Source organism: Sinocyclocheilus rhinocerous, unplaced genomic scaffold (assembly GCF_001515625.1).
Source record: "Sinocyclocheilus rhinocerous isolate Xijiao unplaced genomic scaffold, SAMN03320098_v1.1 scaffold1449, whole genome shotgun sequence".
NCBI lineage: Eukaryota > Metazoa > Chordata > Actinopteri > Cypriniformes > Cyprinidae > Sinocyclocheilus > Sinocyclocheilus rhinocerous.
The window spans coordinates 171,958-193,544 of record NW_015664992.1 but is presented as its reverse complement, the minus strand read 5'-3'; the positions used below and the strand labels follow the sequence as shown (position 1 = coordinate 193,544).

The 21,587-nt window shown below is 38.0% G+C and overlaps 1 protein-coding gene across 1 annotated transcript in view; it reads left to right on the top strand.

The window, feature by feature from the left end:
- Window positions 1-5,435, top strand: part of lrp1aa (low density lipoprotein receptor-related protein 1Aa) — a 200,204-nt gene extending 194,769 nt beyond the window's left edge. Inside the window, exons 82-86 of the mRNA XM_016541471.1 lie at window positions 160-230; window positions 307-400; window positions 565-594; window positions 2,771-2,915; window positions 3,793-5,435. Of these exons, the coding sequence (XP_016396957.1) occupies window positions 160-230; window positions 307-400; window positions 565-594; window positions 2,771-2,915; window positions 3,793-3,933 (481 nt within the window). The 3' untranslated portion in view covers window positions 3,934-5,435. The remainder of the gene's footprint in view (window positions 1-159; window positions 231-306; window positions 401-564; window positions 595-2,770; window positions 2,916-3,792) is intronic.
- The last annotated feature ends 16,152 nt before the right edge of the window (window positions 5,436-21,587 follow it).

Sequence of the window (21,587 nt, the reverse complement as noted above, 5' to 3'; positions counted from 1 at the left end):
AATAATGACTCTTTGTTATTGTCTTCTTGCATTATTGACAAACTATTTTCCTGTTTGACGACACTGTAAAGCTGCTTTGACACAATCATATATATATATATATATATATATATATATATATACATATACATATATAAATTCCTCTGTTTCTTCATGTAGATGTCCTCTGGGATGGGAGGGTCATCGCTGTGAGAATCCTGCTCCCAATGTAAATGCTGAATCCAGTGGCCGTAAGTCCATTTTTTAATTCTACAGCTATATTGAAATCTTAATAATACTTGTTATAATAACATCTGTTTCTTTTAGGAACAGCTTCAATAGTTATTCCATTGGTTTTACTGATACTGCTGGTGTTGCTGATTGGAGGAGCAGTATTATGGTACAGGAAAAGAATGAGAGGGTGAGTATTTTATAAAATTGTACTTCTGTACTTCTTTTTCAAAAGATTTTCACCTCTCTAAAGTGTTGTACTGTTCAGAATTTGAAATCTAAGCAACTTCCCATCCCAAAACACCTCTTTTCTCTCCTTCTTTCTTGGTAAAACGCATCTGCTCTTTTCCGTAGGCTTGGCAAATCCCGCTCCAAACGACCGCGGTAACGGTCTTTGTCCATTATGTCTTTATTTTGTCTCTCTCCCATTCTGTCCATCTTTCTCGCTGGTTTGGAGAATTGTGGTCCAAGTGTTCTTGTTGTCTTCATGGTCTCACCCGATCTCTTTCTGTCATACCTCTGTCAAACCACCTGACTAAACCCTACAAGTGGTTTGTGCCTTGTTCAGATGAGAAGGTGGTAATCTGTTACCGAGAACAAAGAAATAGATCCAATTGTGTTAGATTGTGAGAACCTATCGTATTGTTTTCAACAGAGCCATACCGGTCCCGCTGTAATACCGTATGTTTATCTACGATCGGTTCTCAGCAGGACTGCATCTGTTGAACATGTGCCATGTTCAAAACCCAGTGTTTATCAAGATAATGTGGCCATTTGATGGCCTTCGCTTAAAGGATTCGTTCACTTCCAGAATAAAAATGTCCTGATAATTTACTCACCCCCATGTCATCCAAGATGTTCATGTCTTTCTTTCTTCAGTTGAAAAGAAATTAAGGTTTTTGAGGAAAACATTCCAGAATTTTTCTCCATATGGGCTTCAGTGGAGATCATCGGGTTGAAGGTCCAAATTGTGGTTTCAGTACAGCTTTAAAGGGCTCTACATGATCCCAACCGAGGAATAAGGGTCTTATCAAGCGAAATCATCGGTCATTTTCTAAAAAATAAACATCCTATTGAAAAAGATCCCCATTGAAGTCCAATCTATGGAGAAAAATCCTGGAATGTTTTAATTTCTTTTTGACTGAAGAAAGAAAGACATAAACATCTTGTATGACATGGGGGTGAGTAAATTATCAGGAAATTTTTATTCTGGAAGTGAACTAATCCTTAAAAGAAAGTGTTAGTCTTATCAGCTTTTCATTTGCATATTTTATTTATTGATTTTTACTAGGGAGGGCAGTAAGACCTGAATCCTATGTCATGATATAATTGTTTTTGCTTGAAATGCAAGGGAAAATAAAACATGTTTTTTAAAAGAATGTATTTTAAGATTTAATTTAAATAACCTTAGTTTAAATAACACTTTAGTTTCAAAGACTTAACAAAATATATAATTTACTATTATTATTACACTGAACAAAATTATAAACGCAACACTTTTGTTTTTGCCCCCATTTTTCATGAGCTGAACTCAAAGATCTAAGACTTTTTCTATGTACACAAAAGGCCTATTTCTCTCAAATGGCCTTTTGTGTACATAGAAAAAGTCTTAGATCTTTGAGTTCAGCTCATGAAAAATGGGGGCAAAAACAAAAGTGTTGCGTTTTTAATTTTGTTCAATATATATATATATACATATATTAGTTTTTTTTTTACTGAATGAAGTAGTTAAATACATATATCATTAAACATATGCCTGTGACCACACATCATTTTAATTTAATTGAACTAATGTATATTACAGGGTTAGTTCACCTAAAATCATTTACTCACCCTTAATCCCTGAAGACTTTTATTCATAGTTGAAACAAAAATGAAGATATTTTTACTGAAACCTGTGAGATTTCTGTCCCTCCAATGAAAGTCCACACAATCAAACTTTCAAGCTTCCAGACGTTTATGTAGAGATTGTACAAGTAATCCATATGAATCGAGTGATACGATCGCTTTATATGATAAACAGATTTCATTTAGATTTGTATTTACATAATCATTGATCAACACACATACTGCATTTATTCAGCACATCAAATATGGGAAATGAAAGCTCAAACTTTTACAGTGTCTTTATGAACTGTTTTTGAAGTTTTGGTGAAATGGACATTCAAAGGAGGGACATAAATGTCTCAAGTTTCATTCAAATATATCTTCATTTGTGTTTTGAAGATGAACTAAAGTCTTATATTCATACAGCCCAACCCTGTTTATACACATACTTTTGTACTTGTACCTTTATAAAGGATAAGGATTTTCTAATCATTTATCAAGTTGGCTGACTTAAAATTGTGGTTACAGGCAAAAAGATTATACACATATACTATGTATTTTGGTAAATGCTGGGTTTGTGATGGTATTGCTTCATTTTAGGTTGTTCCAGTGACTGTTAGTGGCATCCCTCTGTGTTGTGGCCGTATTTCTCCCTCTGCTGCTTTGTACGGTGTAATACTGACCTCTCAACCTCATTTCCTGGGAATAAAAACTGTGTATTGTGTATCTGCAGAGCCAAAGGCTTTCAGCATCAGAGAATGACAAATGGCGCAATGAATGTTGAGATTGGAAACCCAGCCTATAAAATTTATGAAGGAGAGCAAGATGACGACGTTGGAGAATTGTTGGATGCTGACTTCACACTGGATCCTGACAAGGTAAGATGACAGCAAATTACATATATTCTGTCCATGCTTTATTTCACTACTCTAAAACAAGTCTAGAAAAGTAAAATTCCATTCATCCATTTCATAAAATTTGATTTTCTTACAGCCACAGTTATTGTAATGATTGGGTTCTGGAAGTTGAAATCCCAATTACAGTATCTTTCTCTGTAGAGATTTTTGTGTTTGTTTTTATTTATTTTTTATTTTTTTATTATTATTATTTTTCAAGAAATTAATCATTTTATTCAGCAAGGACACATTAAATTGATGATAAATGACAGTCAACATATTTATAATGTTACAAACGATTTCCATTTTAAATAAAGGCTGTTCTTTTGAACTTTCTATTCATCAAAGAATCCACAAAAAAATATTTTCAACATTGTTCTTGAGCAGCAAATCAGCATATTAGAATGATTTCTGAAGAATCATGCAGCCTGGGTGAACAGAAGAGACTGCTTTCTGCTCATTACAAAATTGTATTAACCGCAAACTTTTGAACAGTAGTGTATTTGGCTCATTTAATGGCAGTAATTGACTATTTGCATTACCACTTAGGAATGCAGTGATATTTGAAAATTACTTTTTATTATTGTAGCAATACTTTGCGGCAAAACGAATCGCATAATTACCTTCATGCAAAGACAAAAGAGCACTACTGCCTACATAGACAGCTACTTTCCTCCGAGTTGCCACCGGTTTGCCATCTAGAGGGTCTTTGAAGGCAGCATATTATTTGGAACAATCTTTCTGTCAGGAGTGTGGATACGATGCCTTAAAATGCTGACTAGGTTTGGTGAGCACAGCTGTGGTCTTTCAGCTAAAGAATCGGCCTGATCCCATATATTTCCAACTTTTTCTTTTGTAGCCGACCAACTTCACGAATCCTGTGTATGCTACTCTGTACATGGGAGCTCACAACAGCCGCAACTCCCTGGCCAGTACTGATGAGAAGAAGGAGCTGCTATCACGGGGCGACGAGGAGCCCCTGGTGGACCCCCTGGCTTAGACTGTCCATCAGTTTGGTCCATACATGGAAAATACCATTTGCCTTTTTGAGAAAAAGAGAAAAAGAAGAAAGAAAACCAATGATTAAGTGTTAACACTGTATAAAATGTACAAAATGAAGGACTACTTTTGTATGTGATTGCAGTATTATAGTTTGTTCTTTTACAATTCCTCTGGTCACAACAAAACACCACAACAACAAAAGATACTTTTTTTTTTTTTAACAAGAAGATGCCGTTTTTTGTCGCAATTTTTAGGTCACCTCCCCTCTACCTTAATAGCCACTACCTCTGTGCAATATGGAGTCAAATAAGGAAAAAAAGAGAGATTGGAACAATTACATTTTTTTATTTTTGTATGAGATGTATAGAGAAAAATGTTGTTCCATCAGTAATGCCAATTGTTTGTTGTATGTTTGACTGTGGCGAGGGAAACTTTGACATGGAACCAGTGTTGTTTGCTTCAAATTTACTACAATATCAATCAGAAGTTATCAATTTTATGTGCCAGTTTTACTACTCCCATTGCAAGTTCTGAATTATTCATAACGATAATCGATTTCTTGTGCACAGATCCAAACCATCGCAATATTACATATGCTTATTACAGAACAATTTTTACACAACCATTTGTTTTTAAGTGAGAATGTCAGTGTTGTAGATTTGGACACACTTGACAGAAATGTTTTCATGATCTTAAAAACCGTTTGATCTAAAGGCTTCTGCTTAACTGCTTGAAATTAGTTTTATAGACAACAATAAATTGTGCCTATGTATGAATCTCTTTACAAAACTAAAAATGCTTTGTTAAAAATAAAATGAAACGTTGAGTTAGAAAGGATAGTAAGAGAAATGCAGCCACCAGGAGTCCAGTGCATATGAGAACTCCCTCAGTATTGTTTGAATTAAGAGTGAAGAATAAAAAACGAACATAGTGTGCAGAGCTGGAATCTAGACAACATAACAGTTTTTTGGTCACTACATAATTCCCATACTTCAGTTTGATTTTAGATTAATAGTAAAGAATGAGTAGGTGTGTCCCAACTTTTGACTGGTACTGTATTTATTTTCAGATGAATGAAGTAAAGCATGAATAATTGAAAGTGAACATTCTTGTAGAAAATTAGAGAGCTACTTACAAGGAAATCCCAAAACAATCAAATGCACATTTGTGCATTGGTTGTAGTGACACATTTGAGCGCCTTTAAAGCTGCACATACTCCTGAAGAGGGTTTTTGACAGAAGAAAGTGAATTTTTACACTTGTTTATAATTGTTTTTAAAATGTCACAGTTAAAAATGAAAAACCGGTGTTCTAATATTGACACACTTTCATATTGTCTTTTGTAATCTGCCTCTGAAATATACCATACATCATGTTGCTTTTACTTTTAAAATGTACGCTTTTTCCCTAAGTAAATCCATATTGTCCTACTCAGCTTGTTGCTGACATGCTGCTTTTGTCAGAATCATTAGCTGTAATGTAAAACGAAAGAAAAAAAAAACAATAATCAAAAGTGCACTCATCATCTCAGATGAATTACTAATGCCAAGATCCTCAGTTGATCTTTTGTTGAGAGATGTACAACTTTTGTAGTACAAAATGCATGGAAAGTTTTATTTTAAACATTAAATTTCATGAAAGTAAAATCACTTGTGAAGGGCTTGGGACTGTGTACATTCCTGTGGTACCACCGGTGTTGTCGTTCCCTGACTATTCATTTTCATCCAGAGTAAATAATCACATGACATTTACAAGAGGGGTTATTATATCCAGAATTCTAGTGCCTGTGAGCAAGCATGGCGGGTGGCATATTTTGTGATGCGATGAATGAGGAAGTTAAATGAGATTTCTTTGGTAGATAGGAGCTATATGACTAGAAATGGCCACCTGAGGATATTGTCAGTATGGACTTAGACCTATTTATTCCCATTCATTTACTTAATTGACACTCGTTAGTATACAGGCACCAGGTGTCACAAAAGGGTTGTAGAGATGATGATGATGAAGAAGGTAAAGTTTCCAAAACAAGATTTAATAATATCAACAGGTAGATCCAAATATAAGCAAGCAAGTATCACATCTATAACACAAATGGCCACAAGTCATATCACCTTGTAGCTCAAGACCGGTTGCCCACTAAAGCTAAGCACGGTTGAGCCTGGTCAGTACCTGTATGGGAAACCTCTTGGGGAAACTAGGTTGCTGCTGGAAGTGATGTTAGTGAGACCAGCAGGGGGTGCTTACCCTGCAGTCTGTGTGGGTCCTAATGCCCCAGTATAGTGATGGGGACACTATGTATACTTCGGATAAGACGTTAGACTGAGGTCCTGACACTCTGTGGTCATTAAAATGGCAGTTGGCACTTCTCATAAAGAGTGTGTAACCCTGGTGTCCTGGCCAAATTCCCTCCACTGGCCCTTATTAATCTTGGCCTCCTAAAAATAATACCCATCCACTGAATTGGCTGTATCTCTCTCTCCTCTCCACCTATAGAAGTCATGGCCTAATGGTTATAGAGTCGGACTCGTAACCCAAAGGTTGCGGGGTTCGAGTCTCATACCAGCAGGGATTGTAAGTGGGGGGAGTGAATGTACAGCCTTTTCTCTCTCCCACCTTCAATACCACGACTGAGGTGCCCTTGAGCAAGGCACCCCCAACTGCTCCCCGGGCGCCGCAGCATAAATGGCTGCCCACTGCTCCAGGTGTGTGTTCACGATGTGTGTGTTCACTGCTGTGTGTGTGCACTTTGGATGGGTTAAATGCAGAGCACTAATTCCAAGTATGGGTCACCATACTTGGCCACATGTCACGTCACTCACTATAGCTAGTGTGTGGTGAGTAGAGTAGTACATAATAAAGCGCTACATAAATGCCTTATTCATTCATTCAGACAAAGGAAATGAACTAAACAGGGAGTATAAATAAGAAGGAACTAATGAGTTAATGAGGAGAAACTCAGTCAAACATTAAGACAGAACCAAAACACAAAGAAACAGAACATAACTGTGACATAATGCCTCCCTCCGGGAAGGTGCACCGTAAACTGGCGGAGAAGGTGGATCCGGAGGTGGATGAGTGGATGGTGAAGGACAGGAGACCAGAGAATCCAAGGAGGAGTAGATGAAGGAAGGACCCATTGAGGCAATGACAGTGGGAGAAGCCACGGAGAAGTGGATGGTGGAAGGACCCATGGAGGATTGGATGGCCAATGAGATCTAGAGCGACCCAGGAGAAAGCCATGAGGGAGATGACCCACGGTGGAACTGATCAAGGGAAGGAGCCAAGGTGGAAACCGGGAGATGATGAGGCCCAGGTGGCGTCCGATGGATTGAGAGACCCGGTGACACTGAAGGATCAGGAGACCAAGGCAAATTTCCGGTGACAAGCGGCTGCAGAGTAGCCAGTGTGTCGGAGGACTGCGTTGACTACGGTGCAAGTGAGGACAATGGTTGAGCCTAAGAGAAGGAGGAAGGATGGAACGCAATGGAGATCCCAGAAATCCATTGCGATGTCTGACCAGGATGAAGCCGGGAGTCCATTGGAGCTGGAGGGATGACAGTCTCAGGTGGAGCCAATTGGTTGATGAGCCGAGGCAGAGCTTGAGACTCCTCGAGCCTGGGCAGAGCTGGGGACTGGAAGCCCCAAGGCAGATCAGGGCTGCATGGCAGTGCTAATGGTGGAGCTGAGGGGCTGAAGGGCACCAGCAGAGGCGGAACTTGAAGAAATGCCTGGCTTCAGTGGAAAGTGCAGGAGAGGAAGACTGGGTGAGGAAGCAGGCTCAGTGATGGACAGGACTGATGGCGATGAAGAACACACTGTGATGAACGGTGATGAAGAAGACTCTGAGCTGAGTGGGTTCAGTGACAAAAGAGGATCAGGAGGAAGGTTCATGGTGTAACATGGCCATATAAGGAGAAGCTTATTTATAGTATTAATTAATGATAAGACTGTATTGTCATTCATCTGTGTTAATTGCTTTTTCCTTTGTACTGTTCTTCATCCTCTTGTGTGTCTGTGTTTGACCTCAATCTCAACTCTTGCGAGATTCTCGTGATCCTGCGCTTTGTGAGTTTACATCACCCAAGCAGAAAGTCTACTATTTGGTTTGATGTATAAGAAGCCAGCATATCGGCGTTCCGGGAAGTGTGCTTTCATTTATAAAACAAGCGATCATTTGAGTACTGCTGCAATCTGACTTTTTTTTGTTGTTGTTGTTGTTGTTGTTTTGAGTGTTAATTTCATCACCGGCACATTGAGGAGTGTATAATTTTTATAATTTTATATTTTTTATTATTATAAGTTTTTATTTTTTTAATAATTGCCCGTCACCCAGGCTAGCTTCAGCACTATCTCTGACTTAAGATAACCAAACTACCTCCATACAACATTGAACATTTTAGAAGTCTCCCTAATAAAACACACCTGATTCAACTCATCAGCTCATTAGTAAAGTCTCCATGGCCTCAAATATGTGTGTCAGATAAGAGAGACATCAAAAATGAGCGGTGTTGGAGGTTCTACAGGGCCAGGATTGGGAACCACAGAGGACCAGTGACCTCAGTCGCACCAACCTGGTGCGACATGACATTCAAGCCTGACCAGGTCCACTTCTGAAACAGCAACCTCATTTGATGGACCAAGGCCAAACACACCATCAAAGATGCTTACCCATTTCCAAGAATCCAAGAAACCCTGGATACCTTCATATGGTGAAGTGGTTCACCACTGTAGATCTAGCCCTCGGGTATTGGCAAGTGAAGATGACTTCAGAGGCTTGAAAGTCAGCTTTCTTTTGTAGTTGTTTGAGTAGAACTTTATGCCATTTGACCTTTGTAATACCCCAGTGATATTCCAGCATTTAATAGATGATGTCTTGGCTGGAATGCAGTGAGAAATCTGTCTTGTCTATTTAGACAACATCATTGTACTAAGGATGGATGTGAAGGAAATGCTCTGGTGCCTGGCACAGGTGTTTATGCCAGGCCTACTTAAAACTTAAACTGAAAGTGTTGCCTCTTCCGCTGTCAAGCGGCTTACCTGTAGCACATCATTACAAAGATTGTTATTGCCAGTAACCCCCAGGGGGTGCAGAAGATTTGAGAGTGGCCATAGCCAATGAATGTTAATGATGTCCGACAATTTACTACAGACAATTTGTCAAAGAGTTTGCCACAGTGGCCAAACACCTTCATACAATAGTCAGAGTTTAATACCAATGGAGCAGAATTACTGCACCTCAAGAAAGGTATTGTTGGTTGTAGTAGAATTCACAACATGCTTCTGTCAATACCAGCTGGGCTAACCTTTTATCATGCATACAGACCGTAGTAGCCTACAGTGACTAATGAAGATGAAAGTACCATAGGGATAATTGGCCCAATGGCTAGAGGAGCTTGGGGGTACGATTTCAGAGTTGCATGTCGCCTTAGGCACAATCACGAAAATGTAGATGTGTCCAGAAGGCTATGTCATTCAACCAGCCACGCAACCTTAAAGAACCCCTTGAGGAAACCTGCAATTCCATCATCAGGCTATGTTACTTTGATAGCAGACCTGTAGATGATGTACATGGAATTCTTCCAGAGTTCAGTCAAGTCATGGTTGCAAATGCTGCTTTGTTCTTAGAGAAGACTGATGAAGTACTGTGATGAAGTACTGTGCTCTCTACAAAAGCGCAGTTAAACTGCGCTTTTGTAGAGAGGACTTGTCTTGTGCTTCACACGAGGGGTGGACACATTAAGAATCCTGCTGATATAATTGGCAACACGAGCAAGTTGCACTAGTAGGCTACACCGTGATGCACAGTGTAATAACAGGTAGTAAGTAGGGTTGGGTATCATTTGGGTTTTTACAATACCGGTGTCAAATCGATACTATTAAAATGGTACCGGTGCCTAAATGGTGCCTGAACTGATACTTAAAAAAGAGCCACAAAACGACGGTGGATGACATTAAAGGGTTCACTGTGTTATCACTCTTTAATGTACCTAACTGAATGCAGTGTGCAATTTAATACATGACAGTCTACATCATTAGATTTTATAAAACACACTCAGCAAACTTTATCAGAGTAATTTAGCAAAAAAAGTATTTTACAACTAGAAAAGCAGCAGATGGCAAGACATAACAAATCTGTGACCAGATAGATTGCAAAAGAAATGGTGGTGTCAATTCAAGCAGTTGAGAGACTGTATAAAATACTTTAGACCCAATATGTTCAGTCAAACAGCTCTGCCTAAATTGTATAATTCATGTCACCAAACTTTGGTGGATAAACTGCAGAAGGTTTCATATTTTACCACAACTGTTTACGGACAAGCAGAACATCCACCACACCTCTCTTAAACAGTGCATTTAAAATTTACTTGGCAACTGCAAAGATACATTTTGTAAACATCCTAAATAAACATTCTGAGATGACCAGATTTTCCAATGTGATAGATGCACTGGCATCATGGTCACTATGTGAAGACCACATGGTTTGCACAACAGCTGGGTATTAACAACTTCCATGTTTTAAACACAAGATGCATATTACCATTGATAAATAATTTGGGTGCTTCTATGAAATGAAATAAATCTTATATTTGTTTGGAATAGTGATGAGCTGTTGAGTTATCCCTGGTTCAAAAACTTTTACAATAATGATGACAGGATCAAAGCCATTATGATGAGAACTATGACATAATACCCTGGCAGGCCCCTCAACACCTTCAAGATATGGCAGCAAGAAGGTGGATGATGGCATATGCAAGACAGCAAAAAAAGCACACACACAAAAAATTGAAAATATGATCAGTAGCTACTTGTTGATACCTGAGGTGGACAGTAAATCTACTTGACTGCTGTAAAACACAAGAAGTTCATTTCCCAACACTAAGGCCACTCAGTTTAGGCCACTAGCCCAGCAGGAAGGCGAACCTTTTGTCATTTTACCCAAAATTCTACATGAATGTTAAATGCCCAACTAGGGCCAAGGACATATTAGACCATGTCTACACAAATGCTGACGATGCAAATAAAGAATGCCCTGTCCCCATGTAAGACAGTCAGACTATCTTTACTTGTTAACGGTGTTAGCCATTGGCGTAGAAGAATAAGCGGGGGATGTGTCTCCTGTACTTTTATAAAACATAATTTCATCCCCTCAATTCTTTTAGGCAAGTTTGTTCACGTAGAGGTTTTCAAGGGCCATTGTGAATACATCTAGATTTAAATTCAAAGATACAGGATAGTCATTTGATGTAAACATTATGCATCTGAAATCAAATACTGCCCTTCTATAGAGTATGCGAAAAACAGTATGCCTAAAGTGTAGTATGTCCGAATTCATAGTATTTGAAAAAACAGTAGAAGAAAAATACCCGGATTACCTACTTCCGCCAGGATTCTGAAGTGCGCAGTCAATGGACACTTTACTATCCCACGAAGCCATGGGAGAGGATTTATGAATGGTAGTGATGAAACTGACACTGGTAGATCACGTGATAGTAACCACATGGCATCCGAATTTTATTCATATTACCCAAATTAATACTATATAGAACATACTTTTTTAATGGTTGGGAAGTAAGTTCAAATTCAAATGTGACCCTGGACCACAAAACTAAGTAGCATGGGTATATTTGTAGCAATAGCCAAAAATACACTGTATGGGTCAAAATTATAGATATATATAATTTTAATATTTTTATTATATTTTTATTTTAATTTTTGATTAGTAATATGCATTGCTAAGAACTTCATTTGGGCAACTTTAAAGGTGATTTTCTCAATTTTTCTTTTGTTCTTTTTTTGCACCCTCAGACTGCAGATTTTCAAATAGTTGTATCTCGGCCAAATATCATCCTATCCTAACAAATTATACATAAATGGAAAGCATATTTATTCAGATGATGTATAAATCTTGACCCTAAAAATGGACCCTTATGACTGGTTTTGTGGTCCAGGGTCACAAAAAACCTATTTAGACAGTATGTGATTTCAGACTCACCCTATGTTTAATTTATACTTAAAGCTGCAGTCTGTAAGTTTTGCCTCTTTGTCGCCATCTCTGTTTGAAAACCTGCAATTGCAGCTGAGTGCGGAATTATCTAGCTTGCGTGGGTTGTGTGCCGGCACGGCTCCAGCGCGGATGAATCTAATGTTCCGAAGAGTATGTGTGGCAGTTAGTCACCGCACCGGTGTATTCATATTACCCAAATACATACTATATAGAACATACTTTTTTAATGGTTGGGAAGTAAGTTCAAATTCAAATGTGACCCTGGACCACAAAACTAAGTAGCATGGGTATATTTGTAGCAATAGCCAAAAATACACTGTATGGGTCAAAATTATAGATATATATAATTTTAATATTTTTATTATATTTTTATTTTAATTTTTGATTAGTAATATGCATTGCTAAGAACTTCATTTGGGCAACTTTAAAGGTGATTTTCTCAATTTTTCTTTTGTTCTTTTTTTGCACCCTCAGACTGCAGATTTTCAAATAGTTGTATCTCGGCCAAATATCATCCTATCCTAACAAATTATACATAAATGGAAAGCATATTTATTCAGATGATGTATAAATCTTGACCCTAAAAATGGACCCTTATGACTGGTTTTGTGGTCCAGGGTCACAAAAAACCTATTTAGACAGTATGTGATTTCAGACTCACCCTATGTTTAATTTATACTTAAAGCTGCAGTCTGTAAGTTTTGCCTCTTTGTCGCCATCTCTGTTTGAAAACCTGCAATTGCAGCTGAGTGCGGAATTATCTAGCTTGCGTGGGTTGTGTGCCGGCACGGCTCCAGCGCGGATGAATCTAATGTTCCGAAGAGTATGTGTGGCAGTTAGTCACCGCACCGGTGTGGATATTTACTGTACTTCAGAATTACAGATTCTAGCCTACGTCTTGGAATATATGACTCAAATAAGAATTTTCACCGGATATTGTCATCTGAACAAGTAACAAATCTGCCACATTTGTTCTGACCAACTGAGGAAAAAACCATTACAATAAATTGCGCTACCAATGATGAATAAATCTAAATTAGCTCATATCACATCAAACCGTGCAAATTATTATTATTGTTATACTTTATTCTCAGATTGTTAGTTAACAACATCAGCATTGCGTGACTATGAGTATAGTGTGTATTAGCGTGTAGATTTCAATTTCTGCACAGTCTAATCTAATTGTATTTATTAATTTGTAATTATTCTGGCTGCTGTGAGAAAAGGCTATAAACGATCCGCCACCTGCAGGATCCTCACATGCGATAGCCTAGTAGCCGGGACAACTTCTTTATGTTTACAGACGTGACGTAATGACGCAGTGCCATGCTCGAATTTCCCGCAAAAACCTACCTGTACCACTCAAATTAGAAAACATTATTATAAGCTGATCGTTGTGAATCGGGCTAAAGTAAGGCGATAGTTTCGAACACTGGCTGGTTATGTACTTGCTCAAATATTGATTTCGGATCATTTTTAACCAAAAAAATTTACGGACTGCAGCTAAGCCGGAGGATGCTCTCATGCAGAAAGTCCAAAACAAACTCATAGAAGTAATAACTTAAAGGTTCCCAGCTATCGCTGTAGCTAAGCTGAATAAACATGAAACATGTGATGAAACATGAAGGAACATAAAATTTTATTTTTAATAAAATAAAATAAGTCTAACCTAAAGGAGCAATGTCACAACTACTGTTTTGAGTGTACAGAGTGGAGTGTATTTGCTAAAAACAATTCTTCAACAGTCAGGAAAATCCATGTTTTCTCTAACCAGAAACCACAGACGACCAAAGGAGTGAAGAATCTGTCCATCTGGGAGCTCACTGGTTACTGCGCAGGAGAAGCTTTCGTGCAATGCCATGATCCTATATGCTTTGTGTTGTCCTCACCGGAAAGCTGCAAGGGAGAGCCAAGTTGAGCATTGTCCACTGGAAGAGCGTATCTCAATGGTGAGCAGATGACGAAAACAGACAGCTGTCTGAAGGAGAGAGATTCTGAGGCAATGACATTTAGCCATCGCCTCAGCTAGCTACTGTGCCAGCCACCATCTCCAAAGTAAACTTTTAGATTTATTTTCTACAAAAAGTAGATAATTGTAACTGTAACAGTTCACACCGAGAAGTGAGTAGGCTTCGTATATAAAATTTGCAGTGGTTGGGTATGCCAGACTTTTCTTAATGTACAGTAAATCCGATGACAATTTTGAAGACAACCTTCAAACTATTACTCTAAAATAAACAATGCGAGCTGCTTACTTTAGATCCATGGGCATTAGAACATAGGAATTATTTTTCTCTTAAACTCATTCAGAGCCAGGCCTTTGACAAGAACGTTCCACTCCCATAAAATCTGATCTGCCATCAGTTTTTATTTGATTGTTCAAACATAAAAGTTGAGAAGCATGAGGAGAAGACACTGTTTTAAGATCAGATAACATGATGTCAAGCCGTTTGATGCGTGTCTCCAGAGATAAAGTGCTTCCTGTTTAGCCCTGCCTCAGTAACCATGGCTTTACCACATCAAATGCTGTCTTCATTTGTGGGCTCCTTGACCTCCTTAACTGCTTGTCTCTGCTAAACAATTTGATCTGATTTATTGAAAAGGAGAATGATTTGGAAATTCTTCTGAATGGACCTCAGTACCATTACAACAAGTCTTCAGGTGACAGCAAACAGAAATATCATAGTCTGTTGAGTTTATGTACCAAACAGAATGAAATACAATAATTCTTTAGTGATTTATTCTCCACTCGCTTGGCTGGTGCAGCCCTATGGAAGTACAGATACAAATCTTTGGGTGTGAGCTTTGGAACTTGGAATTTTCTTTCAAAATTCACATTTCAGAAAGGATTTTGAATGCCTATGGCATTTCTGAAAATCTGGTTGGAAATGTTTTCCTTGTCTTGCTCCTGAAAATTATGAATTATGGGATACACTTAGCCCCACATCCTGTTTCTGAAGCGGTGTTATGTAGGTATGGATTTAGTGTGAGCTAAATTTACTGAGTGTTGGCATTTTTCATACCTGAGCCAGTTTTGCACCACAGGTGTGTGTATTGGGACAGGCCCTGTGACTAATGACTATGGCCAAAGGAAAATCACATATCCTCCTACCAGCAGGGGCTGGTGTCAGGCTAATCAACACAAGCCTTGGTCAAGGGAATAAAATGTAAGACACAGACACAGACAAACTTTTGCTTGCTAATGCTAGTGGCAGTTTGTGGTGTGGACGGGGGAGGAGCACACAACCTTTGCTTGCATTTTCAACTTTGAACTCTAGGTGTCACCATCTAATCATCTTACCGAGCTTTTGCAACTAGATTCTGCCACTGCAACCCAATTGAGGCAGTTCATTGGAGTAACATACAGCCTTGAAATAAGTCCATAGTCCCTTTTCAGTTAGAAAATATTGGTTCAGGTTTCTATCTTAGTTGCAAACTTTTACCAAAAATACACAGTTCAAAAATGGTTAAACCGAAATAGAAGTAGGAGGTGTGAATCGTGTGTACACATTAGCATGGTTGTTGCTTCGCTGGTGTGTTACATGGTACTGTGCCAAGGTCATAGATTTGTGAAAATATTATTACGTTTTGTATCTTTAGAATATGTACAATGCTAGCTATGACCAAGACAAAATGCAATATCATATCTACCACAAAACACTGCTAAACATAGTGCTTAATTTGGAGATCTTGTAGAAATTGCATCAATCCAGGTTTTGAATTGGACATTGCTAGGCATTGATATTAGACAAATTACATCAACTTATACAGTAACCTATTTCAGGAAAGAGAGACGATTCAAAATTGTTCAAGTTTAGCAAAGGCAGTTGATCATTTTTGGTTCTTTGCTTTGGTTGTTTTCTGTTGCTCAAGATGACCTAATAAAATGAAATGTCTTACCAGTGTGATATAGTAGTTGTTATTTTTGTGATATTTGGATACAATATAAATTTCACTTTTTTCTAATCATATTATCATTCAGTTTTCATATAGCTTGAAGGACCAAACCAATGCTTAAACTGCTTGTACCCATGTAAACAACCAGAATGTACAATGCTTAGGCACTCATTTGTGTGGATTTTATGAGACACAATGCCCATAACTGAGGGGGGCTATGTTACTTGGCATTAGTCCTGTTTAACTTGAAGTATTTAGTATCATTTTATGAATAATTACACATAAATAAATTAGACCTAGACCTAAACAATCAAAGAGAAGTACCTGCATGTGTTTCAAGTGATCGCATATAAATTAACCAGTTTATATTCAGAAACTCTTATCTTTTAATATCAGATAATAATCAATCTGACTACCCATTCTTTTTAAGGTTCCTGCTGTAACCTCTGCTACTGTGAATAAGCCTGCTGGTTTTTATTCTCGTTTTATAAACTCACTGAGACCTTATTATCCCTTTGTCATCGACCAGACTTTTAAGATCCACTGGCAGGGCTCTTTTATCTGTCCCTCGTTCCCATTTGAAAACTAAGGGTGACAGAGCCTTTTCAGTCACTGCCCCCCATCTGTGGAACCAATTGCCTTTAGACTGCCCGCCTTGCACCTTCCATTACCATTTTTAAATCGAGGTTGAAAACTTATTATTTCTCCTTAGCATTTTAATTTCATTTAATTGTTGTTTTATTGTCTGTCTTTTTTTTTTATTTTTTATTCTTTTCTGTTTTCTTTGCTCTTTTAATTTTATTTTACATTGTTAAGCACTTTGGATAGCTTTGCTATGTTGAAATGTGCTATATAAATAAAATGTACTTACTTACAGGGTAACACAAGTAATTTTATCAATCAGATAAAAAAAAAAAAGTAGAAATTGCTGGGAATATCTGTACAGTTTCATATTTTAAGTGGTAAAGTTATTTTTACATGTGTTTTTGCTTCTTGCAGTTTGTCTCTAAGGCATTACTTTGGAATAAAATGGATGTGTAGGTGAAAGGTTTTAGGCTAAAATCTGGCTATAGTTGATTTCATGAGCTGTCACTGTCGTGAACGAGCACCGATTTGCCTCTGATTTTGGGCATTTGTCGGTGATTTCCAAAAAAAACCAAATCCAAAACCGATATCCAGAAGTGAGTGAAAATCAGGAGTGTAAACATCCCAATTTTCTTATTCTTATTTTCTTATAAACATTATTTGTAGCACATTTCATACACCAGAGCTTTTCGTTAAAAAAAAAAAGACAAATAAATAAAAGTTTAATTAAAATGGATGGATTGAGAGAGAGAATAAAATAAAAAGTATGACTTTAAATGCACTTTTTTTTCTGTAGATAAATTATTCACATCAGTCATGTTTCATACATTGTCAAGTATACAGATGTACTTTTTCAGGTTTCAGTGTTGTAGTGGCTGTGGCGTCATGACCCGGACAGGGTTACAGAGAGACGTTATTGCTCTCACAGAGGCATGTGATGAAGAAGTTGAAGCAGTGATGAAAGAAACTGACAACGTAGGATATGAGCACACACCATTTCTCAGCCCCAAACTGATCAGCCCAGTCTCCACCATGGCTCCTCCCTCCTTCCTGGCTGGGTTCCGCATCTGGCTCCTCCTGCTCCATCATCACCACCCTGGTTTCTCCCACCCTCACCTTCTCCCTGTTCTTCGCCTGCTCCAAGTCCTCCTCCCTCCTCATTTTGACCATTTCCAGAAGGACGACTTTTCAAAGAAAGATCGCAAAGCTTGTGCAAAGCAGTGGCCAAAAAAGTAAGAAGCCAGAAAAATGGGAAACGGGCCTTTCTATAAGAAGGCTATTCACTCACTGATGGACTGAAAGAGTTGATCTTTAATTGATGGTGATCCCAGTACGGTAACATTCAGGCATATAAAAGGTGGAAATGATCTTATAAAGCTGTTAAGAAAAGTTAGAAAACCACAGTTCATATCCAATGAGTTGGTCTGGTTTTGATTCTGCACCTATTATGCAGAATCCACTTTTACATGGTGTTTGGACATAAATGTGTGTTGGCAGTGTGTGAACACAACCACCCTACAATGATAAAAATCCACCCACTGCTCATTTTTTAATTCCCTTTAAACCAAGTCAGTCTCACTAGGCCTGCCTTTTTGATTCTCATGCAGTGTGACGTCACATTGCGTAGGGCGGGGACACGGGGGTTGATTGACAGCTCTGCATTGCTATAGTTTCCGCCCTCAGCGGTTGTACGCTGTCCTCCATGTTCTCCACGCTCGAGCAGCTGCAACGTCAACAATGTCTTGTAAGCAATCCCGATGCTCTGTGTTTGGATGAAAGACTGAACATAAGAGTCTTCATTTTCTCCCAACATCTGATCTGCTGAGGACGCTGTGGATTGCTTTCATTTTTCAAGGTAATGCGCCTCAAAATCTACCTAAATTCGTGTATCCAGACTCCTTTGTGAATGTCATGTCGTTATAGTGCTTAGTGTTTTTAACCGTATTTGTGTGCGTACATTAAGTATTGTTTAACTGATCAGTGCCGCGCTTGTGAGATTAGTTTGCGCCTTTCGTAGCGCGAGATTCGAGATGGTCCTCACTGCAGAACACAAGATCCAGAGGGCGTGGTTGGATCCAGATCCAACTCCTTCCACCTTACATATACCTAAACCTACCTGTATCCACCCCCTAGATGTAGATCCCCTCCTAGATGTAGATCCAACCACGCGCCCTGGATCTTGTGTTCTGCAGTGAGGGGCTACTGGGAGATTCGCTCGGGAGCGCGTCTCGGTCAATTGATCCGCACCGATGGCAGGTCAGTGCGGCGCGAGCTCTGTAACATCGCGCTGTTTTGTCCCACTTTCAGTGCATTTGGCTTCCCATATGTACGGCTAAACACCGGTTCTCTCGCTCTCAGTTATGTTGCTTCTACCGGCTGTGTATTGCTGTAGATATGCAATGCAGAGAGACGTATACGTGATGCCCTCTTCTGGAGATGGGGCGGGAACATGCAGCTCATTTGCATTTAAAGCGATACACTCCAAAACAGCTCCTTTTTAGACACACCCCAAAAATGACATTTTCCATTGTAACATTGTAATAAATGATCTGTTGGGTATTTTGGGCTGAAACTTCACAGACACATTCTGGGGACACCCAAGACCAATATTACATCTTGTAAAAAGGGGCATAATAGGTGCCCTTAAAGGACAATATGCTCAGTCCTATATAATAGCATGAAGTTGAACAGTTACATTATAAATCTATGGCTATTTCTATTTAATCTTTGAATGTTAGGGGCTTGAAAAATAGTGATAAGCGTAACTATTTTTTTAATTATTATTTTCGAAACAAAAAGCAAATTGTGTTTTCTTACAGGAGACATGTTTTGTTTTGAGGGCTGAACAATTTTGGAAAATTCAACCTTTTTGCACATGGATTTTCATGTTCGCCTGGAATTTTGGTATTATTTAAGGTTTAGGTTCGCAGGCTCTGTGACATATGTTATATGACATCTTACTATGTATTTTTGGTTATAATAACAAAGTGGCTAATGGAGAAATGGTTGAGGAACTTGGTCATTTGGTGAACGAATGGAAAGCAATCTATAAATCAGAAAATGTGATTATGGGGGGGAGAGTTTAATATATCCCCTGATTTATGGTTAGACCGAAAAACCTCAAAGAAGTTCATATTCTGTGTATAATGATACTATTTTGAATTTGTGTATAATAACAAGTGTGATTGATTACTGGGGGATATCAAACCCAAAATGTATTCAACACACATGTTGTAACACTTCAGGAAATGGACAATGTTTGAGACTCTAAACCTCAAATCTCTCCTAATATTTGGAAGTTCAATAATGACTTGTTAAAGAATGTTAGATTCTGTCAACAGGTGACGACTCATTGAGGAGATTGAAAAACTAGATATGTCTACCATGAATCAATGGGAATGGTTTGAATGTAAGGTTAAAGAATAGCCATCGAAACTCGAAATTCTTGTGATTGATGATGAAACAAAAACAAAGGGAACTTATTGAGAAAATAAATGTATTGGTAGTTAATTCACAACTATAACCAAAAACACTGCATTAATCATTGCAGTCTCAATTAGATGAGTTACTGAAAAAGCATGTGGAGTTTATATACGTTCAAGAGCCAGCTGGATTAAAAAGAAGAAAAAAAGTTCATCAAGAGATATTAGGAAATCAGTATATTATGCATTTGTGGAATGCATTCAGAAAGGGTGCTTATTCCCTAAATAGAAAACAGGATTATTAACACTGCTAAACATAAGAAACAACCGCTATCATTAGATATTTGAAAAACAACTATAAATGACTTGCCTTGGTGTGTGCTAATCATCTCAGACTAGTGCTTGGGAAACTTGTAGAGAAATATCAATCAGCATTTAACCAAAACTCAATAGTTAAATATCGTATTTCGGATATGATAGATTATCAATCAATGATTTAATATCACAGCCTTATTTTTATAGACTTTTAAATACTTTTTTAAAGGCATTTAATACTGTAAACACAAATGTATTTGTACAACTCTTAGAATGTTTAGTTTTGGGGAAGGGTTCTGAAAGGTTATTGGAATGTTCTGTGATAGCATTTATAGTTATATGTAACTCAATCCAGGTATGACTCCTAGAATTGAGAGTTTTAGTGGAATCAGACAGGGTTGTTCAATTTCTCCAAAACTGTTTCTAATGTGCACTCAAATGCTAGCTTATACCTAATTGTCAACCATCTACAAATAAAATGAATTACCATTTTTGATTCTGAATATTGATTTAGTTAATTTTGCTGATGACACAGTAATATATTTTTTTAAATCATAGATTCATACAGTGATGAAGGCATAATCCAGTAATAATCCAGAGTAACCCCGGCATCCTGGCCAAATTTGCCCATTAGCTTCTGACCATCATGGCCTCCTAACAATCCCCATATCTACTGATTGGCTTCATCACTCTGTCTCCTCTCCACCAATAAGCTGGTGTGTGGTGGGCGTTCTGGCGCAATATGGCTGCCGTCGCATCATCCAGGTGGATGCTGCACACTGGTGGTGGTTGAGGAGATTCCCCCCCTTTCATGTAAAGCGCTTTGAGTACCCAGAAAAGCGCTATATAAATGTAACGAATTATTATTATTATTTTAAAACAATAGAACAAATATTTTTTTTAATTCAAAATCACATTTCAACCATACAATTTGAAATGTGATTATATGAATCACATTTCAAATAAATATAGAATAGAGAATAGAATGAAAATAAAATCTCTTATAAGAGATCTGTCTATAGACAGAACTCTTTTGACAGAAGCAAGACATATCTAAACTAATTTACCCATGTTACTCTCTTTATGATTCTCCTCAACTAATTAAAAAGCTTTGTGATGTTTAATTTTATATGAAAAAAACCCCCCTCATTATATGTACTCAAACTGAATTTGATTACAACTTATTTAGCACAGCCTAATTTAAAATGGCTTCATTTACCAAAATGTGCAAGTCTCAGGTTTAGAGTTTTGGTTGAAATGTGATTTGGAGATTTCTGTCAAATTTCCACAAGCAGATATTGCACTACCGAAAAATGATATTTAGCCATAACATCACACCGCATGGTTCCCTTTCAGTCAGTCACGTTCGACGTTACGTCAGTCATGACTGACGTAACGTCTCCGTTCCCTCCTTCAGGGAACGAGGGTT